Raw genomic sequence first — 20,395 nt, 5'->3', positions numbered from 1 at the left:
AATGCATATTCACGCGTGTACAGTAGAGGGCGCAGCTCAAACCTTTGAGCTGTGCTTTCATTCTGGATTGCAGAAGATTATGGTGCAAGAAAAGAAAGTTTGACATTTGCTTCCCAAAAAAAAAATCTAAAGACATATTTGCTTATGGTTTAACTGATTCATCAAAGGTCAGCCGCAAGTACATTGGTCAATAAAGTGAGATTAAATGCATAAAAATATTTGTTTTATTTAACATTTAATTATTGGAGGTTTGCGTAGAATTTTTACATTTTACTGATTTTATTGATTTTGAGGAATATTGAATCTGTTTTAGTGCCAGTGAAATGAGTAAATGCATGCTCACATTTAGTCTAGAACTACGTTTACCCAGCGCACACAACGCCTCTGCACTTACTCACGATTTCTCTCAACATCGGGACAAGAGACCTGTCAGTCAAATGGCAAAACAAACTACTTTTGAAAAAGATTAACTCATATTTTATTTTAAATTTAAAAGTAATGCGATACGTTACTAGTTACTTGAAAAAAGTTTTCTGATTACGTAACCAGTTACTTGTCATGCTTTACCCCAACATTGTGTGTATATAAGTTCTGTCAAATAGATTAATCGAGATTACTCTAACAAAGGTTTTGTTTATATAAAATATGGGTGTGTATATATATTATTATATTTATATACATATATTATATAGGTGTGTGTGTACATTGGATGTTAATATTTCTCTTACTATTTTTCTCACACAGTATTATTAGATCTTTATAAATATTTCAAGCCTCCTTTATATTTTAAGAATATATTTGCTGCTCTTTGGTATAACATTTAGAAACCCTGCTCTATTCAACTATGTGAACACCAAAGTTATCAACTACACAAGTTTGAATTTGTTGCGCATTCAATTTCAACGTAACACAAGTACGAGTTGTATTCTAAATTCTCTTGTTTATAAGCACAAGGACATTGACAGTTTCTGTTCTTTTTGCAGATCATTAACACATTTATTTATTTATTTTTTAGATCTCAAAACTATTTGGGTCTGACCAAGGCTCTCATAATAATTTATTTCGCCAATGATACACACTCTTTTAGATTTTACGAATTTTAGAAATATTGTTCTGGCAGCTAGTTTTATATTCTGAGCTTCCTACTATCACCATTTATAGAATTACAATAAAGCATTTAAATATATTTAACAATGTTTATAAACAATTGCTTTATGAAAACTTCTTATATAATGTTCACACCAACATCTGTCCTTCCACAATTGTTTTTATTGTAAAGATTAGAGGCGGAGGGGTCCATCTTGCAGCATTTTCTAAACACTGGATTTAAAACAAAACACAAATAAAACAGTTTACAAAACAAAAATAAGATCTGTACAAGTTCACACTTCATCTTAGAAAAATTCAGCCAAGCCCAGGGTTGTGATTGCAGCAGGCACACAGAGGACCGTTCTGGAAACAAATGAACAGCTGTAAATCAGCCAGTCTGTAATCAAAGCATTGTGGAATAGAAACACGTTGATGTGCGTGACGAGAGCAGTCCATTCATAGGCTCCGTCAGGCTGTGTTAAGAGATGACTGCAGAGGTCACAGGGTTCAAAGGATCAGAGTTCAGTGTTTGCTCTTCTTGGTCTTTTTGTGCGAGCGATGTGGTGATCGGGACGAAGACCTCCAGGATTTGTGCTGTGGTGATGGTGATTGAGAGCGTTTCGACTTCCGTGGTGATCGTGATTTTGTTCTTCGTGAAAGACAAAGAGTGAGGATAAATTAAGGGGCAAGTGCTAAGTTAAATGCACGACACAAAGTGACAAACAATTAAATTATTGTTTGTATTCTCACTAGCTGTGAGAATCAGGACATTTCTGCTTCAAAATCCCACTTCACAGAAATGAAATGCACTACTGTTCAAAGTTTGGGGTTCTAAAGAAATAAATACTTTTATTCAGCATTTTCATCAAATAATCCTGAAAAAGTATCACAGTTTCAACAAAACAACATTGAGCACAACTGTTTTCAACGTTGATAATGTTTTGAGCACCAAATCTGCATATTAGAATGATTTAAGAATGATCATGTGACACTGATGCTGAAAATACAGCTTTGGCATCATAGCGATAAATAGTAAACAGTTGTTTTAAAATGTAATAATATTTCACAACAATATTACTGTTTTTAATATATCTTTGATTAAATAAATGCAGCCTTGGTGAGCATGAGTCTTTACAACGTCTTTCAAAAACATTTAAAAACATCATACCAACCCCAAACTTTTGAATGGTAGTGTATGTTCTGATTGGCAGTATATGTTTTTTCTTAGAGTGAAAAACACTCGATCTTAGAGTGGACAGACAAATTACTTGTAGTTGGAAACTTGATGCATCATGCTTGTTTTTTTAAATAATAAGGGGACTTCGATAATCATAATTAACAATTAGACACTAAGTGTGTGTGTGTGTAAAATGAATGCATACCTCTCTCTTCTCTCTTCTTTGTCTCGACTCCTTCCTCTACTCCTTTCTCTGTCCTCACTCTTTCTACTTTTCTCTTTATCCCGTGGTTTACTTCTGTCTTCTTTATCTCTCCGCTCATCTTTTTTGGACCGATCTTTCTGTTTCTGTGAATATTTGTCTTTTTTTTCCTGGTCGTCCTTGTCAAACTCCTAAAGAAGGAGGGACAAAAAAAAGGAAAGAAATATTGAGTTTACCGATTTATCTGTTAAAGCAAAAGAGTTTCAAGTTTTTTACCTTGGCTTGAAATATCAGTTTCAAAATCATTCTGATGGTACACTGACTTCTAATAAAGCAAATGACTTGTTTACCACGCTCTCCAAATGTCTGTTCTGGGAGTATGCCAGTTTGATCAGCGGGTACAAAATTCCACGAAACGGGCAGATTGCTTTAGAGCAGTACATCACACAATACACCACATCAACATAGCTTTAGCAAAACAGTATAGACATCTTAAACTCATTCACCATTTTCAATGTTGAGCTTATTCAGGGTTTATACTGTCCTGACGTAGTAAAATAAGTTGTAATTGTCTGTCTTATGACTGACAGGAGAAAAAACAACGTAAATCTGACAGCAGAGTAGATTTCACCGCCAGTTTTATTTATGAAAGATAGTGTTAATTTCATGAACGAAAAATGTTTGACTATCTTTTTTCCATAACTGAGACGAGATAATGACAAGATAATATGGACGTTATTAAACAATAACTGTGACTATATGGTTGACAAAAAAAAGACAAGACAAGACAAAAATGTAGTTAAAAAAAAAACTTTACCAAAAAAAGAGGATACAAAATGTTACAGACTGTTTTTAACAAGCTTTCATGCTTTCAATCAGAGCTCTTCTCTTAAAAAAGAAAAAAAATGTGCCCGGTGTTTTACTTAATCTTTGCAATCTGGAAACCATGTACACACACTCTCTCTACACTGCAGAAGCAGCACAGATGAACTGAAAACACAGATAAACATGTAAGCTGGAGTTAAGTGATCTCTACTTAAGATATTCTGCTTAAAAGTGTCATTGAGTCAGTCTGTGTTGTCACGAGCCGCGTGCGCTGTTTGTAGCGACTAAATCTGCTATCAAAACCTCCTCAGTGATGAACTGTAATAAATCCAAACATGGATTGCGATTGTGGTTGCGGAATAAATGCACTTACACAACCTCTGTGTGGCAGTCTTCTTTGCTGTTGTTTTAATTGAAAGACATGAATGTAATTTGTAATTATTGAAATTACTAAGGAATTTCACTGTTTTCATGTTGTGAGAAGTTTCTTGTTTTACCAGTTTTCATAATGTAGAGAGTGTGGTGATTTATATGATAAATAGCCTATAATAACTTGATTCGTGCTTATATGTGAAAGTGCAATCATTCTAATATGTAAAAGTACAACAATGTTATAATTATAATTATATTATTTGAATAAAATCATGATTTTCAATTTAACCATTATACAGCATGACGAAAATGTGACCACATTTTCATTGACTAAAACTAGACTGAAATGTCCAGACATTTAGACTAAAACTTAAACCATAACAGGACAAGGTTGACCAAATAAGATAAAAAATGAAAAAGTACATTTCAAAGGACTAAGACTTAGACTATATTAAAAAATAGCTGACAAAAATTAACACTAATGAAGGACATAAGCTATAACTTTATCAGTGTCGTCTTTATCCCAAAGTTTTGTGTAGTCATCTAATAGGATAACATGCAAGCTTTGAAATTTTGCAACTTTGCAAACCTATCTCTGTTGGATTGTAATAGTCCATACTGTCAATTTCAAATGTATATTATGTGCAATGTGGCCTATTGTGTCGCCAACATTTAAATCCACATACACATTCAAACGCTTAGCTCACTATGTATATGTGAAAATGTGAGTAGTATTTCAGAAAAACGAAACAATTCTGTCATTCCTATGTTATTCCTTTTGTTACGGTTGTAATATTGCTCATTTTATCAGTCAGCATGGTTCTTGGCTTTTCAAATTATTTAGCTATTAAACAAATGCACATGCACTTCTATCCATTGTTATTCAGACAGTGATATATTTACGATAGTGAATTCCACTTAACTGTATGGGGCGAGGGTTAGTCACAAAAATACACAAAACTACATACGGTTGCTTTAAGTTCAATCATCGTACCAGAATTCTGAGCTTTGGCATCTATAATACATGTAAACCTGGCTGAAACCAAGGTCAGATGAGAAAATTTACCATCAAAAAATGTCTCAAGGCGGGAATGCACTAAACGACATTTGCCCAGATTTGTGCCCCTATTCTGGAGGTCTGGAGGAACTGACACTAGTTTCTGAATGCCAGAGCCAGTCTTCACATTTGACTTAACAGATTTAGCAAAAAACTGTATAGTGTATGATGGGCACAGACTTCGCTTCAGAGTTCGGAATACATCCAGTTAGATGATATCACACAAACATGCTTGATATATTTTGAGCCACTTTTAGAACACACATTGTTTTTATTTGTTAATGATAATTTGTTCTAATTGTAAAAAAACAAGTAGTGTATTCCAATTCCATGTTTTGTATCATTATAGTACAACTGGAACACTGTATTAAAAAATCAGCATCAGCACCACAATTGACCCTTCGCTAAACCCCGCCCTCCCTAGTTACTGTTGCTACGCCTGTCAAGCTTTCGTGTCTGGCACGTCTATTACAGTGTGTATGCACCGGTGTCAGACATTCCCAATGAGATAATTAGTAATTTTTGGCGAACATTTGAAATATCTGAGAGAGCAAGACAAAGGGGACTGCAGTATGCATTCGAGCGATATATCCACGAAATAATATGCAACCGATTAGCAAATAATTTCATTCAAATTGAAGCTAAAGCCTATAGTCCCAGCGCAAGCAGCCGCCGCCTCATACGCTGACCATTCAAATGGGAAACACACAGCTATTTTCATGCACAGCAGGGTAAGTGAAATGTGAAAATAATCTAATAATTATATATCAAACAGTTTATCCATACATTTTGTGGAATAACACTAACACCGGGTGAGCCGCGATCAGATTGGGTTAAAGTTACTCAGTCAGGGGTAAGGTTAGTAGGCCGTCGATTAACGAAATGCTGAAATATATTTTAAAGTATGTCAGTGAGCCTCCGTCTTGTCTTTAATCGTCTTATTTTACGTTAAAATATATGCATTATGAACAAAGAACAGTCATTATTTCCAACTTCCAAGCAATATGTGTTTTTGTTAATCCTGTGGACATGTAGTTGTGAATGTGGTCTCCCACACTGCTGATCCATGCACATCATTTCTCCTCTTGGCTTTTAGATTTTCGGGAAGGAAAAAAATTCCACTCCCCCGTCCAAACTTTTAAGATACCGGGTATCAGATTAGCACAATCCATACGCACAACGCTTCGGCATGTTTCACTCGCTCGAAAGCTTGCCAGACCTCCCGCGCCTAGTTACGGTTGCTACGACACGATTGGCCAGTTGCGGTTTTCAGGCGTGGCTTAGCGAAGGGTCAATTATCTGTTTTTTTAAACCCTATATTCCTTTGTTGCAGTTGATTATGTTTGAAAGTTATGTGTACCTTCTGTAGCAGTCTGTTTCTGTAGTGTTGAACTTGCTGTTGGAGATTAATACTGGACTTCCTCTGTCGCTTACCCGACTCCAACTCATCCTGGAAATTCATCACCTTCACCTGCAATATGCACACACACACTTTTATAGTGTCTGCAAACACAGTTGGCTTTAGAGCTACGTCCGTCTGTGAGTGTGTGGGAGGGAGAGAGCGAGACATGAAATACTGAGTGAGTGACTGACTAACCTCCAGTTCTCGGAGACGTGTCCTTTTGCTTTCAGACAGTTCAAAGTTTTTCAGAGAACTCTTAAACTCTGCCCCCTCGTACCTGCTGGGGCTGTCAGCTTCATCACTGCTGATATCAGATTCACCATTTTTCTCCTTTAGGCCACTACATGGGAAAGAGAGGGCAGGAAACAATGAGGTCACCAAAACTGAAAAGAGTGGCGTATTTTCAAATATTTCCTCTTCATAAATCAATGTATATAGCCTAGATTTACTAAACAACTTTGCAAACGTACATCCATAAGTAAACAATTTAGGAAATGTTTAATGGATAGTTCACACAAATAAGGTAATAAAAAAAGCATGAGACTGTTCAAAATGATCAATCATGTGAAAAAAAAAAAGATTCATCCACAAATCACAGAGAATAAGTAAAAGAAATATCCTCCGACAGGCTCTTACCTTGAATTCATCTCAGTGTCTGAGTCATTCTTGGCTGAAAGAATGATAAGAACAGTTTAAAAGGGTGCAGCAGTTGATATGAACCAATATATTAGCCTGGATAGTCTGGGAAAAGCAGTTAATATAAAGGGAGGAAAATTATCATGTATTACTCTTCGTGTTGTGAGTCTACCTGAGGATTCTGAATCCACCTTCTCCCATTTGGATAGTGCGACAGTGGGTAAAGTCTTATCTGAGCCCTCATCAACTGGATCAGACACACAAAAAACAAGCACTAAGAAAATGTAGGTATTTTAAATAAAAATCAATGATACAATAAAAGCAATACGAATGTTTAGATGAGGAAGTAGGCCATCAATAACATAAATTATAATAATAAAATAGTTATACACACTCACAATATTGTAATGAACAAGATAAACATCTAAAGACCACAGCGCCTGACTACCTACATGGCACACCATCAATATCATCTATTGAGTTTCCTAGGGGAACACCGTCAATGTCATCAACTGGTACACCATCTATAGAGGATGGATCCCAAGTCATAGGTGACCCATCGAGGTCATCAAGGGGAGTACCATCAATTTCAACTTTGTCTAGAGGAATACCATCCAACGGCGCTCCATCCAGATCAGGAGATTCGGGCTAGTGAACAGAACATATCACACATAGTTCACTATACAGATCATATACGGTTTAATTATAGATTTTTTTAATCTATTCGCCATAGATCACCTCTGCTCTTTCAATGACTTCCTCTCCAGGTTTAATGAGCCCCAGGAATATATTCTGCAGTTGGATCAGGAAGGAGTCTGGATAAACTGCCCAGTCCTCCCACGCACGAAAACATCCCATGATCCTTTGCTGCAGAAAGAGAGAGATGTAAGAGAAAATTATAGTTGGGGAGTAGGATCACAGATCTCTGCAGGGGAAGAGCTCAAGACAGATGATGTGCAAGAACAGACTGTTCCCACCTTAAACTGCTCTGCCTGGAGTCGAGCCTGGATGTTACGATACGCTTCACTGATGTCTCCAAATATCTGAGGCAGGTTTGTCTCAAAACTGTTACACAGTAAAAAGAAAACGCTTTTCATTAGAGACAACATTCGAGTTGCGATGTAACTGAAGTAGCGACAGACCTTTTATCCATATTGTGACGTACATTCAAGTGAAATGATGATTGGATGGAGGGAGATCTGAATGCAAGTTTGCTGTTTATCACAAGAAAGAGGCAGCCTAAGTTGACTAAATGATTGGAGAAGTTCGTTAGATGTGATTAGAGAGAAGTTTGTTGTTTCACCGGAAAATATGATATTTTGATTAAAAATTACATGGTAAAAAAAAAGAATCATGCATGGATGAATGGTTCGCAATAAGATCAATTACATGCATTCAAAAAATAGTTTGATTTTCCATTTAATGCCAACTTTAGGACACAAAAAAACATAATCGTGTCAATGTTGTAGGTCCAAAGCAACTTCAAACACGCAAAAAAAGCACAAAAACAATCAAGAAAACAAAACAGATCAATCATTTTCCACCACTGACTCACAATTTGCGGTAATATGATGCATTGGCCACTTTGGCACAGGAGTTGTAGAGGATGTCGGATATCAGGTAAAGTCTGGCAATCTGCAATACACAAGACATCAGACAAAATGTTCAAAAATGTGAACAAGGGCTATGCCTAGGCCTGGGTATCGTTCAAATTTTTTCTATATCAATACCGATACCTTGACTTCGATACCGGTTCCTGAACGATACTTTTTTCGATACCAATTTTAAGAAATTACATATTGCCTAATAAAAAAATTGGTTTATTATTTCAGTTTGTTGACTTTTTTTACAGACTCAAAGACTCACATAGGCCACTGCGAGGTGGAATATATGCTTCGCGCTCAAGCGTACGCACGCATAAAGCTTGCCGCAAAGCACTGTCAAAAGTAACCTAATGATTATAAATGTGTCAGGAAAAAATAGCATGGAGACATTTTAATTGTTTATTAATAAACTAGTGTTTTCTGAGTGTTGGCTGCAAAGATGAAGTTGATGTTGCTGACTCCAGTATATATGTATGTCATCTCTGCAGTATAGTGAATGCGCGCGCCTATAGAGAGAAATGCACCTTTCATTTGGGTTACATAATCAAAGAAAAAAATTTTTTTCGATTCGAATTGGTTCATTTAAAAGTAGACATTTTGGTTTGACTTCCGAAAACTTCCCCCGAGTTTCGTTTAATTTGTGAAATGCTCCAGGTCTTTCTTGCAGTCGAAGACAGAGCAACTTTCTGCTCTTAAGTTTATTCTGTGCACTGTCAAGTGCTTCATCAGATTTGTCATGTTGCTGGTCTTGGCAGAAATTATTTTAATGCAAATATTGAATTGCGCGTTGTAATGCCGCGTTCCAGGCAACCTGTAACCCGTGTTTTTCCAACCTTATACCCGTGAAAGTGCACTGGAACGGCAGTCAAACCCGTGACTTTCCACCCGTGAACTCGTACTAGATCGTACTAGATCGATGTACTCCCAGTTACGACCTCTGACGTCACATAGCCCGCGAAACCATACAAGACAACAATGGCAGCCCCCCCCCCCACACAGTGAGAATACACTTTAGGACAATATAACGTTTCAGTCAAATTAATAATAATATAATAATGATAATAATACACACACGATTATGTATTACAATTTTATGTGTCTCTGAAACAATAAGTATATATTGCGCTCAGGTAGTTTGGCGTGACTGGCCTAGAAAGCTACAAAGTCGTGAGTCATGGTTTGAAGTCGTGATTTACGCGCTCAAAAACCTGCCCGGAACGCAGCATTAGCATTGAGTTTGGTGAAATGTTGCCACACATCATTTCCACATCTTTTACATCTATGGGGGTTGGGACGCTTACACACTACAGCCTCACGTTTGAGCCACTTCTCTGGGCGTAACTGGCTTAAACTAGTGTTTTTCCTTGATGCCTCGCCACAGCCAATTATGCTGCATGCTTATTGGCTCACTGACATTGACGAGATTAACCCCTTAGGTATCAAAATTTGGTACCGAACGACAAGAGATTTTTTTTTGATGCTCGATGGTCTCGAGGCAATTTGGTCGGTGCCAAAAATGTATCGAACTCAATACCCAGCCCTAGCTATGCCACAAACTTCAGTTGTGATCTGTGAACTCCAACTGTGTACTACTTTAAATGTGTGTGTACCTTCTTCTGCAGTGGTGTGTGCACTATAGACAGAGATTCAGTGATGCAGGAGACGACCTCCTCAGCAGCCTCCGCTCTCTCTAGGCAGAACAGCATTGCATCACCGATTTCATCTCTGCGAGGAGTCAGTCCTCTCAGCAGGACTTCCAACCGCTCTCTGTGCCTGAGACATAACACACACATTCAACATGTACATGCATTACAGGGCCAAAAGAATGAGGCCACAGGCCTATGTGCATTTTATTTCAAAGGAAAATTATTTCAAAGTGCAAAAGAAAAGAGAGACGGCCAACTACATCTATTTTTGGAACACATCCTTACTCTGCCTTCAGTTGCCCTTTCTTTGGCTCTTCCTCTTGAGCAGGGAAGGAGATCTCTTCTATTTCCTCATCGCCATGGAGATATGGGTTAAGGAGAGGGGGCTTCCAAAGAGAGCCGCCCCTAAACATTCTGAAAGGGGACGTTCTCCATTTATTTGGGTTTTCTCCCTTAGAGAAGGACAGAGACACAGGGAAACAGTGTATAACAGTTTTCATATAGATATGCAAACATGGAATAATTTATCTTTGAGAGTAAAACTGTGTCTGGTCATGAAAGGCAGTAGCTCATTTACCTGTAGAATGGAGTAGAGCTTCCATCTGTAGTACACATGCTCCTGAGTCTTATTATCAAACAAAAACCTGCAACATTAACCAGACCTTGGTTGGATATGGCATTCAGAGGACTTTAGAAACTATTTTACCAAAAATTAGAATAAAATAAAATTTCTAAAAGTTCTGTCATCATTTACTCACCCTCATGTTCTAAACCTGAATAACTGTCTTTCATCCATGGAGCACAAAAAGAGATATTTAGCATAATGTCAATGCTGCTCTTTTCCAAAAAAGGTGAATGGTGGGTGACACCAATAATGCCAAATGGTTCACATAAAATTGAAATATGTGCATATTCAAACTGCACTAATGAGACAGTAAACACTTCTGAACTTCAATATCATGTGGCTTTGGAAGACTTGAATAAAGCACAGTCATTTAGACTGCTTCGTGTCATCCTGTTACCATTCACACTGAATGAAAAAGAGAAGCATGAACATCCTGCCTAATGCCTGTTTTTGTGATTTAGGGTAAAAAGAAAGTCATACTTGTTCAGAAGAAATGAGGGCGAGTAAATGACTTTGTGTGAAAGGTGAAGATGATAAACGGATACAAAACAAGTCAAGCTATCCAAGTATATAAAATATCAAATATTCTATAACAAGCAGAATGCTCCTCATGTACCTGAATTCAGGGTTGTTCTTTTCCCGGTTCATGATGATGGCTTCAAACATGGGACCCTCTCTTACCACAAACTCAATCATTCTGTGTATCAAGCCCAGCAGGTTCCTATCAGCCACAAAAGAGATGGATGAGAGAATGAACAAGGGCACTCTCTTCCCTTCCCCACCTTTCTCAATCACTCCATATAGTCCTTACAGCCTTACCATGTCAGTTCTATCTTTTTCTTCTTTCATTTTCACTGTCTGGCAGTTTGAAACTTGTATTTTGCTCTGAATTTTCTGTCCACTCCAAATCAGATTGCTTTCTGATGTTAGCATGGCCCTATGAGACCGTTTAGGGAGTGTGTTTTGGTATAATGTTAGCTCCTGAGGTTCACAGAAAGGCCACTTTGTGACATTCTACACATTTCCACTGTAGCAATTACTGGGTATACAATTATTTATGCTGTTGAAACCGCAACTGTGTTAACAGCATGGTGAAGTTCCTGATGTTGCTTAAGATGGGTAACCTCTAAGCATGTATATGTATCTGGAAGCGTATGAGTGATTGCCTTGGTTACGATCTAAGATCAGTGATGTATAACAGTATCTATCCGATGATCTAACCACTGTGATGTAGGCGTCAGTCTACAGGTGAGTGTCTTTGTGTGTGCTTTAGTGGCAATGGTGTTTTAATAAATTGACAGAGAATGTGTACCTTTCTGGGGGGATTACCACTGTCACTACGGCCTCGGACAGAGTCTGTTCATGACGTCAAACCAAATGATGAAGATACAAAAATACAGTGAGTTTATATTTAAACAAACTGCAGAATATTCATGATTAATATCAGCAGCAGCAGCTAAACCTCTGGAAACATGCTCCGCAAACAGACGAGTTCATCTCACCGCTGTTTCTGGCTCTGTCTGGGGGACATTCTGTGTATTTTACACTTTGCTTCCTCCAACCTGTATGGCTTCACTAAGGTTATTGGCTTTTTATTATTATTCCAGTTTAAAGCTTATAGATTTAAAATCCCCACAGAAAAATTAATAAAAAAAATAGCCATCACAAAGATACTATTGCAAATTATCTAAACCTAAATGAACTTAAGAGATTTGAATATTGTTCCCCAAACTTAAATTTTTGTTAAATTTTTTTTTTGCCATGTTGCCGCCAATGATGCTATACAAGACTTGGAGGGTTTGGATTTTACATAATTGATGACTCATCTCTGACATACCAATAGAAATGTGACCTGTAGAGACCAGCCAATCAGCTTCAACAGAATCTGTAAGTCTAAGAAGCCAGACAGGTTGGTAGGAATGAAGTGTCTCTTGTTACACAGGATGTCCCACAGGCTAATGAACATCAATGAATTTACAACTGACCAACATTATTTCTCTACAGATTCCTGGTTAAATCTTCTTGTGATTTTTTGTCTGGTACAATAAACATACATTACTGTGCAAAAGTCTTAGACACATTAGTATTTTAAGCCAGTTATTTATATCTTTTGCTGTAGTGTGTCAGTAGGAAATATCAGTTCACATTTCCAGACATTCCTTTTGCCATTAACTGTAATAATCCAGTGAGATGTTTTTGCAAAAGGAATGTCTGGAAATGTAAACTGATATTTCCCACTAACACATTACACCAAAAGATATAAATAACTGTCTTAAAACCTTTTTTTTCTGGTGAAAATACTAACATGCCTAAGACTTTTGCACAGTAATGTATACGAGTCAAATCAAGCAACTTAAATTAGTCTAAATTGTTCCCACCAACAGTGTGAATTGACACTGTGAGTTGATTTTGTAACTTTCCTCAAACAAAAAAATAAGTTTCTCTGACAGTGCAGCTAAATGATGATTCCATCACATTTCTGTATATATAATATATACTGTCGTTCAAAAGTTTGCGGTCACTTCAATTCTTTTTAGAAATTATTTTATTCAGCAAGGCCACAAATTTTAATTTTTTTTATCTAAAGTGACAGTAAAGTGGTTTATAATATTATACAAGGTCTCTATTTCAAATAAATGCTGAAAAATATTGTATGATGGTTTGCACAAAAATATTAAGCAGCACAACTGTTTTCAACATGGATAATAATAAGAAATGTTTGAGCTGCAAGTCAGCATATTAGAATGATTTCTGGAGTATCATGTGACAGTAATGATGCTGAAAATTCAGCTTTGCCATCACAGATATAAATTACATTTCAAAATATATCAAAATAGAAATCCGTCATTTCAAAGTGTAATAATATTTTAAAATATTAGTTTTTTTACTGTATTTTTGACCAAATGAATGCAGCCTTAATAAACATAAGATACTTTTTTTTTTAAATTGTACCACACGCAAACTTTTGAACGGCAGTGTAATTGTATGATGTTTTAAGAAAAATAACCCAAAATATTTGATTAAAATTAAACGCTTTGATTCCATTTAGATTCCAAAATGTGACTAGTCTCTTTATCCATCTATCTATCAATCTATCTATCTATCTATCTATCTATCTATCTATCAATCTATCAATCTATCAATCTATCAATCTATCTATCAATCTATCTATCTATCTATCTATCTATCTATCTATCTATCTTAATACTCAGCCATGATCTTTTGTATCAACCTAAAACCACTGGACAGGAATCTAATTTATCTTTGTCTACTTTTTATCATTTAATGATAAAACTTTTGTTTACTCAGTAATGATTCATGCTCCCAGAATACTTTACCAGCAGAAAAAAACCTTTAATAAAGAACTTGACTTCAGCATACCAAACTCTACTACACCAGGAGACAGTGTGCATGGTTACCTTGTAAAAGTCTTCCTGTGAGCGACTGCGTGGTTTGGTGAAGTCATTTCTGAAGCGGTCTCTGGGTTGGGCGTTGAATGGCAGTCCAGAGGGTGGCGGGGGGGCAGTGGTCTTCAGCACCCCGATTGGGGTGTAAAGAGGTTGCGGAGGAATACGTACTGCCTTCCCCCAACCCAGTTTCATTTCAAAACCCATTACTGTTTTACCTGCAATACACAGACACCAGAGCTCAAAACGGTCCAAGTACCTCTTTTGCAGGTGGCAGCCTGATGTTTCATTTACACTGGTTTGAGGATTGAAGATGTCTCACCGTCCAGCGCAGCCAGAGCACGCTCTGCATCTTTCCGTGTCATGAAAGCAACAAAACCACGGTTTGTGACTCTCGTTCTCTCCTCATCAGTGCGAGGCCACATGATCTTTACACTGGCCAGAGGACCATATTTTCCAAACTCCTTACAGAGCATCTCCTCTGTCATCTAATGAGAGTCAAATCTTAGTACATAAGTATAACACACCTGTGTAATTACAAGAGTGCCATATGATCACTGTTATGCAGTCTGTTAAAGCAAAAGCATGTGACCAGTCAGCAGACAAAATGCTGTGCTCTTCTCACCTTGGGGTTGATGCAGCCGATGTACAGGTTTGTTGTGTTTGGCACTGCAGGATCATCATCAAATACTGCAAATACAATACATAAAAAGGTTTTAAGCTTCCACTTGGTTTTTAAAGTGAAAAATGTGGTATAAGTTTGTCAGAATTACTTGATCTTCGTGTCAGAGGTAAATCCAGATCTGGGTACACTCCTCCAGAGTCCCCTTTCTTTCTTTTGTATCGCTCCTCTCTTTCCTCCTGTATTCTGAATGGCAGATTGAATAAAGACAGAACGCTTTTTAGCTACAATTTTATAACACTCTTTAAAGTCACAATGGAATGGAAGTAGCGACAGATCTTTTCTAATGGATTGTGACGCATTCGAGTGACACGGATTATTGAAAAAAGAAAAAAAGTAGGGTGGGGACTTGGTTGTATGCATCAGTTGTTGATTGGATTTTGAGATATGGGCGTTGAGCTAAAAAAATTAATGTGAGCTAGTGGAGGGGCAGGGTTTAAGTGGACTAAATGATTGAAGTCTGTCACCAGAGAGAAGTCGTTTTCACCAATGTTCCAGTAATGAATGAAACATAGATTAATTGTTCACAATAAGATCATGCATTTAGAAAACAGATAAAGTGAAATTTTAGTTAATGGAGACAGATATACATTTCATTGGCTTTTTGTTTGAGATGACCAAGACAGAAAAAAGGAAGTAAAACCATGAAAGAAACACTGACTGTTTTAATTCCTCTTTAAAAAGCTCCAGATTACTCTTCTTCTTCTCCTCTGTTTTCTTTTTAGCTGCCTAGAATGGAGAAACAACAATGTCATGCTATGTATTGTATTTTTGTAATTTACAGCAAAATGGATCTTGTAATCTATACTGATTATGATGATCTTCTCATCTTGTTCCCTCTGACTAAATCTTACCTCTCAATACGGAGGATATTAAGCTCATCTGATTACAGTAGACAGAAGCTCACTTACAGCTTTTTTAACTTCTGAAGGTTGAACAGGTGAGGCATTCTGAGGTGGAGAATTGAATTTAGAGGCAGGTCTGTAGAGTTTGCTCTTCTTCACCTCTGCGGCTTCTTCCTCTGAGAGGTGAGCAACAAACACATACAATAGTAACTCTCTCCTTCTTCCATTTTAACTAACAGCTCGGATCTATATTTTTTGCCCACAACTCTTAGCTTTTTACTGCAAGCAACATATAAGCATCATACTAAAACACAAAGTCAGCTTTAAAGGGTTAGTTCACCCAATTATGAAAATTCTGTCAGTACTCACCCTCATGTTGTTCCAACCCAATAAACTTATAAGTTTAATGTTAAACTTAAGGTTGAGCCACTGTAGTCACTTGGACTATTTTAATGATGTCTTTACTAACTTTTCTAGGCTAGGAGTGAGCCAGCTGTCAGATTTCATAAAAAATATCTTGATTTGTGTTCCGAAGATGAACGAAAGTCTTACGGGGTTGAAACAACATGAGGGTGAGTAAATACTGACAGAATTTTAATTTTTGAGTGAACTAACCGTTTAAATGTCTAAGGAGTCAGTAACTATGGTTACACTGGTTTACCGTTTCAAACTACTGATATCTAGAGAAACACATGCTAGAACACCAAATGAAGAGACTTACAGTAATAGTAGAGGACATATTTTATATTTCAGAAATCTGAGCAGTGTTGCTATTGTTAACTAAACCTACAACTAAAACTATTAAAAATATCTTCCGGTAATTGAAATTAAAGGGATAGTCCCCCAAAAATGAAAATTCTGTCAGTATTTACTCACCCTCATGTTGTTCCAACCCCCTAAGACCTTCGTTCATCTTCGGAACACGAATTAAGATATTTTTGATGAAATCTGAGAGCTGGATCACTCCTCCATACTAGTCCATAGGCTTATTGAGGGTTTGAACTTGCCGGCCTCGAAAACTTATTAAAGACATCGTTAAAATAGTCCAAGTGACTACAGTGGCTCAATCTTAAGTTCAAGCGACAAGAATACTTTTTGTGCGCAAAAACAAAATAAATAACGACTTTATTTCAACTATTCATTTCCTTCTCTGTGGGCCTCTAGTCAGTTAACTTAGTGTTATAGCGTAGAGCTACGTCACACGTAGGCTCACTATTGGCCGACGCTGGTCATGTGTGTGATGCGTGTGACGTACAACAACAGATCATACGCTGTTAAACTAGTAACCTGACTCGAGGCCCAGAGAGAAGAAAATGAATAGTTGAAATAAAGTCGTTATTTCTGGGTTTTTTTGCGTACAAAAAGTCTTCTCGTCGTTTGATAAACTTAAGATTGAGCCACTGTAGTCACTTGGACTATTTTAACGATGTCTTTAATAAGTTTTCGAGGTCGGCAAGTTCAATCCCTCAAGAAGCCTATGGACTAGTATGGAGGAGTGATCCAGCTCTCAGATTTCATCCAAAATATCTTAATTCGAAGATGAACGAAGGTCTTATGGGGTTGGAACAACATGAGGGTGAGTAAATACTGACAGAATTTTCATTTTTGGGTGAACTATCCCTTTAACCTAACATAAGTATTAGATAAAAACTTAAAGAGTAAAAGAACTTAAATGAAATTTAGATTTGTTGCCTAACTGAATCAAAATAAGCTGAAGTTAAAGTACTAAAATTACTAAAAACTGAAATAAAAATAAATTAAAGCTAAAAATAAATGTAACAAATATGGCAAAAGCACTTACAATTACTTAAAGTTAAAATGAAATGAAAACTGAATATAATAAAGGCTAATACAAAATATTAATAGATACTAGTATAATAATGAATACGGATCAGACACTGGCAGAAATGCACAACAGCTCACCTTTAGTTGCATTGACAATGCCTCCTCGTACAAATGTCTTCACTCCACTTTTGTCATTAGTGTCAAAAGAAGCCAAAAATTCCTCAAAGACTTCAGCAGCTTTCTCCTCCTCCTGGAAACAGTGAGAAAAACAGATGCAGGGTATATTATTAAATAAAAATACCGTATTTCCTATCAATAATCTTTTTTTTTTTTTTAACTAAGCTCTACTAACCTGGTCTACAGAGCCGCACATGACATGCAGTGTTTTTGGGGGGACAAGATAATGTTGCCCAAAATTAAGAATTAATTCCCACATTTGCTCCCTTGTTTTGGTTAAATCATGGTCACGTTGTACTAATCAATTTCCTTGTTTTAATTTAGTTAAAGGTATAGTTATTGATTTCCTGGAAACGCTGTTGAACGCGGATCGGACCGAGCACCACAATACTAATCAGCAGTAGGACGTATACACTCATGACGGTGGAGTAGAGAGAAAGAGCAAGAGGGAGATATGAAGACTGTAAAAAGGGAGATGGCTGAGAGACATTACAAAAGAGAAAAGGTCAGAGGAATATCACTAGAAAATGAAGGGTTATGATCAAGTAAACAGTGGATAAGACACATGCCTTTGGTGTGAGAGACCCGGGTTCGAATCCACTGTGAGACACCTATGTGTCCCTGAGCAAGACACTTAACCCCTAGTTGCTCCAGAGGGTTGAAACCTCTGAAATATAGCAATTGTAAGTCGCTTTGGAAAAAAGCGTCAGCTAAATGAATAAAAATTTAAATGTAGGTAAGCGCTTTAGGACCCATGTTAATATTAGCAAAGCTTTACAGCGCTGGAGAGACGTTCAGGAAGGTCTGTAAACGGACGCAGAGGCTGCGTTTTTTTCTGCTCCATAAATGAGTAACATTGGTGAGTACAGAACTAAGATATGCTGTTGTTGTAATGTTAGCTATAGTAACAGGACAGTGTTGGTCTGGAGCTGGTGTGCTACTGGTGACTAACAATGAATTCTAGCTTGTAAAGCCCACTCTTGTGTACTGTATGTTCATTTTTTGTTCTTCCTTGCTGTTCGTCATCTTTGCTTTTTTTTCACAAAACATTATTTTGCTTCACTTCAGCTATGATAAAGAGACGTCCACTCTTGCATTGTGTGTTCGTGCATTTTGGGGGCGGAGCAATGAAGGGAGGAGTGTGTTTGTTGGGGTTGATTTCAAATATCAACCGTGTTTCTCAGAAATGGCTTACTGCACTGTAAATCCCAGTCACAATTAAACCAAAGCAAGGGAACTAATTAATAAAACATTGCCACTAATTTGATATCCATTTTTCCTTCTGCATGTCATGTGCAGGGCTCCACAGTCCGCACTGACCATCCAAGTGCTGAGTGTTTTATTGACTCAATCAAACACATTTTGCTGACAAAAACTTACCTTTTTCTTCATTTCCTCTTGTTCTCTTTTTGTTAGTGTCCTCTTCACCCCCACTGATTTCCCTTTTTTGTCTGCCATGTCAACTCTCTAAAACACAACAGAAATGTACTGTAACTCAGATCACTGTAAAGGTGTATCATGCAACCATTTATTCAGGATTGGGGGACCACATATAACAAGAAAAAAACTATTCTAGTGGTTATACTAGTCTGAATGTTGGTGGTGAAGACCCTGCATACCTGACAAATATCACAAAGTATGTGACCCAATGACAAGATTAATGAAAATATGAATGAAATTGTTTTTACTCCATCAATATGTCCTCTTGATCTGAACTGAGGACAGCAGGATGTAGAACTGGTGAAGATGCAATGCAGCTTTAAAAGATGCTGGATTATAAACCCTGCCTTTTTATAAGACAATATCACTGCACACTAAGACACACTAAAACACATTGTTTGTGTATGATTCATAATGGAATTATTTAGTTCTATAAGTTATTACATTATCTTTCAATAGTCATAGACCTGCTGTTGGTGGTAACGTTATCTCCAGAACTCAATCTGCGACTGTTTCCTAACCTAGCGAGCTGCTTACCTAGACAGGATTTATGGGCATCACAGACGCCGGCAGTCTCCCAAAAAGCTGTCTGGGTGGAAAGCTCACCAGGTTGGAGTAGACAGCCTGTTTGTGTAAGTTAGCGTTATGGCTAACACCTCTAGTCCTCCGGGCCTCCTTTAAACCTCAGACAACCTTTTGCTGTCAACTGCTTTAACGCTGCTGGAGGATGTAATGAAAATGTTGCTGATGCTGCAACCAGGTACACATCTGTAAACAGTCTATATAGCGACTTACACAGCTCTTGCGTTGCAAAAACGAAACCGTTCGTTTGTTGTTAATCCGCCATTTTGAATTCTACTAGAAATGGAAATAGCGGAAAAGTGACGTCGCGTACAAGCACCAATCAGAGCTCAAAACGCCTCATTCTGCGACTGCAGTGGATGTCCTGTCACTTCTGAAAGTTTAAAAAACCAATATGCCCATGTAATATAAGAAATAATTTCTATGCAAGGCTGTACTATAATAACGTTACAAATACGTTCTTATTAATTGAAATGTGATTTATAGATGGCAAGAACATGAACAGGCTGAAGTAATGACCTGAGGTTAGTCATCATTGCTCAGTGAAGGACAAACAGAGTATGAGACTGTCAGCCTCAAGTTAATTTTGATAACATCTAGTGAGATCTAATATGACAGAACATCATAATGCATCCATTGTTAACACTTGTTCTTATTGTTTTCCCAACAAAATAGGGTGGATGAAAAATAATTAGAGAAGGAAAACAATAAGAAACATCTGTCTTAGTAAATTGTCAGTTTATATGTTCAAATTTAGTTTACAAAAAGCAATGGACCATAGCATAAAAATTGCGCAATAATTAAGTAGGCCCTCCTGAAAGACCAAAACTCGAACTGATATT

At 37.2% G+C, this 20,395-nt stretch overlaps 1 protein-coding gene across 1 annotated transcript; it reads right to left on the bottom strand.

Annotated features, from left to right (window-relative positions):
- Positions 1–1,249: 1,249 nt before the first annotated feature.
- LOC143739086 (U2 snRNP-associated SURP motif-containing protein) lies at positions 1,250–19,854 on the bottom strand. The gene is made up of 24 exons (XM_077231222.1): positions 19,767–19,854; positions 18,912–18,998; positions 17,493–17,604; positions 15,636–15,745; positions 15,386–15,453; positions 14,816–14,910; positions 14,668–14,732; positions 14,365–14,530; positions 14,055–14,260; positions 11,948–11,991; positions 11,252–11,356; positions 10,588–10,654; positions 10,296–10,462; positions 9,975–10,137; positions 8,316–8,395; positions 7,738–7,825; positions 7,499–7,627; positions 7,213–7,408; positions 6,933–7,007; positions 6,761–6,794; positions 6,320–6,464; positions 6,083–6,193; positions 2,472–2,659; positions 1,250–1,738 (listed from the first exon to the last, which is right to left on the bottom strand). Exons 2-24 carry the CDS (start codon positions 18,987–18,989, stop codon positions 1,612–1,614), a joined length of 2,619 nt encoding a protein of 872 aa, XP_077087337.1. The 5' UTR covers positions 18,990–18,998; positions 19,767–19,854; the 3' UTR covers positions 1,250–1,611.
- Positions 19,855–20,395: the final 541 nt, after the last annotated feature.

This window comes from Siphateles boraxobius, unplaced genomic scaffold (assembly GCF_051911475.1).
Source record: "Siphateles boraxobius isolate OS27281-9 unplaced genomic scaffold, OSU_SipBor_1 16, whole genome shotgun sequence".
In the NCBI taxonomy this organism is placed as follows: domain Eukaryota; kingdom Metazoa; phylum Chordata; class Actinopteri; order Cypriniformes; family Leuciscidae; genus Siphateles; species Siphateles boraxobius.
Note: the sequence above shows the minus strand (reverse complement) of the source record. Positions and strands in the feature narration are given on the sequence as shown.

Excerpts from the sequence above, each read along its gene's own strand:
- LOC143739086 (XM_077231222.1), bottom strand. The coding sequence starts at position 18,989 with ATGGCAGACAAAAAAGGGAAATCAGTGGGGGTGAAGAGGACACTAACA. Across the intron at positions 14,733-14,815 it reads ACCTCTGACACGAAGATCAA|TATTTGATGATGATCCTGCA; the intron begins GTAATTCTGACA and ends TTGTATTTGCAG. Across the intron at positions 10,655-11,251 it reads AAGAACAACCCTGAATTCAG|GTTTTTGTTTGATAATAAGA; the intron begins GTACATGAGGAG and ends TTAATGTTGCAG.